Below are 5,000 nucleotides of genomic sequence, written 5' to 3'. Positions count from 1 at the left end.
ATTATATGATTATAAAAGGATAAGCTCTATGTTTGCTGAGCAGATGCTTCGCCGGGCTTATATGCACTGAGGCGAGCCCACCTGTGTCAGCGTGTGCTGACTCGTGAGAGAGTGTGCCAACGAGTGTTGACTTGGCCTTCACTGCAATATTCCTCCAAAGTATATAAATTTGTAGTATGGATGACTGTCTTCGTATGGTTTTAAATCTGGCGGTCTAAGTTTGCTTCATGCCTCTTGTCCAACTATGGCACCACAGCTGCCTTCAGTGATTTGACATTTCGCTGTATTATCTTTAGATTAGATATTGATATAATACCCAGAAATATGCCTCCGAAAGACTAAATATTCCAGCACTTTGGATTTTGGACATAAAAAACGGGATGCATCATACGATTGTATCCAAATGCGTCTTTGGTAAGCAAGGCGTCCCACTACGAACGACCCTCCATTTTGCAGAATTAAATAAAACAACTGTGAAACACTACCACAAGTCAGTCAATATATAATAAATACCGTAAAAATCTAAGGAGCTAACAAACATAATTAATGATAAGATTAATTTACTTATTGTTTGTGATCAGAAGTTGGCACTGAAGTCTAAAATGTTAACAGTTTGGCGAAGTGATGGTCCAGTTTGGCATCAGGTGAAATTGGTCAAATTTCAAAACTTGGCATCGCGATAGACGTTGGGTCAGCCTTGAACACAGGGTAGAGACGCTGGTCAAGGGAGATTTCAATTGATTTTAATCACTTGACTTTTTCTTTTGTAATATTATTTTCCAAACTGCGTGCTAAATAATTTGTCCTACATGTCAGTTCTAAATGGTTTTAATTTCTCATTCATCATTTAGATGAATATATATATATATATATATATATATATATATATACATATATATACATATATATATACATATATATATATATTATATATATATGTATGTATGTATATATATGTATATTTATATATATGTATATTTATATATATGTATATATATATAGATAGATAGATAGATACATATATACAAATTTATATATGTATATATATATATATATATATATATATATATATATATATATATGAGAAAGGTGGTAGAATGCAGTAACGATTTTGATATAGAAAAACCTCGCTATCACTGCTCTGCTAAGAGCATATAGGTAATTTCCATGATGGTTGTAAGGCAAGTGGTTAGATTTGGGACGCGTGGTCTATTGGGTTAGACGCCGGGATTGTCACTCTGACGACCAGGGATCGAGTCTCGGTCAGGTAGTTAAAATTTGTTTATTTATTTATATTTATATATATATATATATATATATATATATATATATATATATTGTGGATATATATATGTATATATATACACACACACATATATATATATATATATATATATACATATATATACATACATATACATATATACATATATACATGTAAATAATATTCCAATGTACTCCTTTCCATTTAGAATATCCGTGAAAAAACGCGAACTACTATATTTATTAATCTTCGGTTATATCTCGTCAAATCGCGTCAGCAGATCCCATATGATGATTATGTTCTTCGTAATTGTTTAGGAAAGTGAAAAACCGTAATGGAATAAAGTGGATTTGTCCTTCCACAAATCTGTAATGCAGTCTGTCGAAATTTTCAATAGCTCCGATAATGCCCGAGAGAATATTCATGGGTCTGTCAGAAATTTCGAAATTATCAGACTACAGAAACAAAAGAAATTCAACTGCCAGTTTACCAACAAGTCTCTGGTGCCAGTAGTAGAGCAAACGACACGTGCACAAATAAATCATCAGAACTGTTGAATACACCATTTATTTATACTGTAGATTTTTCTGTCCATTACGCCTCACATACTCCAGTTGAATATGTGTACATCAATTATGTGATTGTGTCATGAATATCAAAATTAGAGTTTCATTTTAGATTATTTTGGTGTTGTTTGTCCTTTATTGTACTCATGGAGTTACAAATACTTAAATCTGACGGAAATTAATCAAAATAGTTTTGAATGTAGATGAATACCACGCTGCATTGCCTATTTTCAGAGTATGACGTTATCAGTATTGCATCTTTTTTTTTCTCTTATAATACACGGATTGCTTTTTATAATTCACGGATTGTTCTATGTTCATAAATATTGCTGTGCTGTGACTTGTTGCTCTATTGCATAAACCTTTAAATTGATACAGAGATAGATAACTGAAGTTCTTTTTTAACATTTTATTAAATATCCTCGTTTCATTCATAATGGTACCCATTTAAAATCCTCACATTAAAGAATGATGTTGAAAATATAGATTTTATATACTTCCATTTAGCTAGTACGCTGAATTTTATATACGTATATCATAAAAGATGTTGATATATCCAATTATTAAATCAGCTATAATCTTATGTAACAAAATACAATAAAAATATAACCGAAATTCAAATAAATAACTCAGATAGAATATGAAATAATCATTCACAAATTCTTAAATAACGAGTTTTATCATAAATAAAGAGCACAACCCTGAAATAAGGCCTCGCGGATGTAAACAGTAAACACATGTGTCTCCCTTGCCGCTTGCGAGAGGCTGTTGCGAAGGAAGCTTGTGGAAAATTGATTCAAAATTCTAAATATCCTTCTGGATATTAAGGGAATATACAAGATCAACACGTCTAGAGAGATGAACATTCAAGAAATCCATAGCTAAGTAAGTGTTTATTACCATAAATCAGAAAAAAACTTAAGTTGATGCACTGGATGGAATACTGTCGGTGGATATCACTTGTGAATATGACTGACGAGGATTTAAAAAAAAGAAAAAAAAAAAAAAGGTAATGACCAGTGACTCTAAAGAAGTAGAATAACACTAATAAGTATTAAAAGGGATCTGCAGAAAATAAGGCCGCAACCAGGAAGTCTATCCCTGGAAAGCTAATACTGAATGGCGATGAGGTTTCTTGAAATTTGTGCTCAGATAAAAACAAGTAAACTATTATGCATAGTTTGGAGAGAACGTAATGACCTTCCTGGCAATTTGTCATCAGATAAGAAACCAGCCTAAGCTCAATCTTTACAAATATACACAGGGAGGTTTGTTATACTCCGATAGAACATATAATGCAGAGGCTTCGGTATTGCTCTTTGCATTCCTTTTGTGAACAGTTACGTAAGTGGATGTTCATATGTTACCTGGTCTTTGCCTGGGTACTGAAGGTGCGAAGGCTGTTGGTCTGTCTTGGCACTACAACTGTCATTGCTTTTATGATATTGGATAATTCCTTTCTTTGTAATTTGCGACGGAAATGGATAGCATGGATCTATGGTCACATGCACAAATATGCTCATAGCTCTTGATGTCTATTTTCCAATACTTGCAGATGTTTGCTGTGCAGCTATTTGCACAGTTGGGATATCTTTGTGTAGTTCTTCATATTACATCATGTACAAGAAAAACAAATATATAATAAATTCTTGAGAAGTATTTCCATCCACTCATTAACTTGCTGTGCATAAATGCCAGGGTGAAAGAAGATGTAGGGATTTACAATCTTTGAACAAATATAGATAATCAGGATTCATCAGTGCAATGATGAAATGATAAAGAATAATTGCATGAAAGTAGTTATTGATTTGCAATGAATTTGTACCATAGTAAATTGTCACATAATATGCAAATTAGCCCCAGTAATTTTCTATTTATTTCAGATTGTGAGTAATGGTAATGAATGTTTGATATTATTTTTTTATTATTGTTTAAAGCAGCTAACATTACCCATTTTGGTATCAGTTTGGGTAGTATTGCCTGTTTTTTTCAGAAGGCTATCAAGTTCTTGATGCTATAGAATATGTAGGCCTATGTCATGATGACAGCTGTTTTGCTTACAGTTACATATACTTATTATTATATATTTAATTAAGTATTACTAGCCAAGCATAACTAGTTGATGATAACTAATATGACATTTTTCCAACAGGTATAACTGTAACAAACATTATCCCACCATGGGTTTGACATCACAGTATCTTCGCTATGTCCCTGGGTCTGTGTTTGGCCTGGTTGGAACAGAACGTTGTGTGCGCTTCGTCACCAGGTTCAGCCAGACAGGGAGATATGTTGCTGCTGCTGCTTGTGAATATGTATTCATTTGGGATAGTAAAAGATCATCAAAGGTGGGTAGGAGGAAGATCAGTTTTGTTTCCATGCATGCTTTAAATGATCATAAAAAAAATTACCATTTTAGAAACTGGGAGGAGACATTATCAGAAATGGAGTCTAGGAAGGTAGTAAAGCCTCTCAACATTTACAGGTATTGACACTTAATGCAGAGATCCGAGGGCAAGTCACATCACTGGAGGCACGTCCCCCAGCGCCTGGCTCCCTTGACAACACGCACCTTGCGGTTGGATACTCAGATGGAACTGTTGTCTTATTTGACCTCAGGATTGGAACACCACTCAAGTTTGCCGGTAATGTGTCTTACATTGTCTTTTGATTGTTATATGACAACTTATTTAAATTCAATTTATTAGATCAGTAAGATACTTATAGTTGGTGGTACCTTGGGCATCAAGGAATTGTGACAGCATGATAATGATAAGATAATGTCTTCAGGCCACAGAGGAGCTGTGACAACACTTGCCTGGGATGACCAAGGCATGCGAGTAGCATCAGGAAGCCAAGATGGCGAGATAGTAGTCTGGGATGTTGTAAGTATCAGTAATTAATGTATTAAAAATGCAGTAGTATTTGTTAACTTATAATTAACTTGTAGAAGTATATCCTTTAATACTTTTTCACACTTACTTGTTATCTTAGTAAAATAAATGGACTGTTGATACCACTAAATCTAAACAACAGGAAACAGATTACTGCATCTACATCCTTATTTCCTAAAAGGTATCTGAAAGGGGGATTGTGCGGCTGAAAGGACACCAAGGCAGGATCACCCGATTGCGCTTCCTCAAGGACCGCAGCATATTAGTATCCTCTTG

General features: G+C 33.9%; 1 protein-coding gene across 1 annotated transcript in view; it reads left to right on the top strand.

Moving 5' to 3' along the window:
- Window positions 1-2,533: 2,533 nt before the first annotated feature.
- Window positions 2,534-5,000, top strand: part of LOC122254091 (WD repeat-containing protein 3) — a 22,071-nt gene continuing 19,604 nt past the window's right edge. Inside the window, exons 1-5 of the mRNA XM_043017588.2 lie at window positions 2,534-2,715; window positions 3,983-4,178; window positions 4,316-4,475; window positions 4,621-4,715; window positions 4,906-5,000. The exon at window positions 4,906-5,000 is cut by the window's right edge and continues 76 nt beyond it. Coding sequence (XP_042873522.2) covers window positions 4,011-4,178; window positions 4,316-4,475; window positions 4,621-4,715; window positions 4,906-5,000 — 518 coding nt within the window. The 5' untranslated portion in view covers window positions 2,534-2,715; window positions 3,983-4,010. The remainder of the gene's footprint in view (window positions 2,716-3,982; window positions 4,179-4,315; window positions 4,476-4,620; window positions 4,716-4,905) is intronic.

Source organism: Penaeus japonicus, unplaced genomic scaffold, assembly GCF_977035675.1.
Source record: "Penaeus japonicus unplaced genomic scaffold, GWHDUDI00000001_assembly GWHDUDI00000001, whole genome shotgun sequence".
NCBI lineage: Eukaryota > Metazoa > Arthropoda > Malacostraca > Decapoda > Penaeidae > Penaeus > Penaeus japonicus.
The sequence above is the reverse complement of the archived record's forward strand: the minus strand, read 5'-3'. Positions and strand labels throughout refer to the sequence as shown.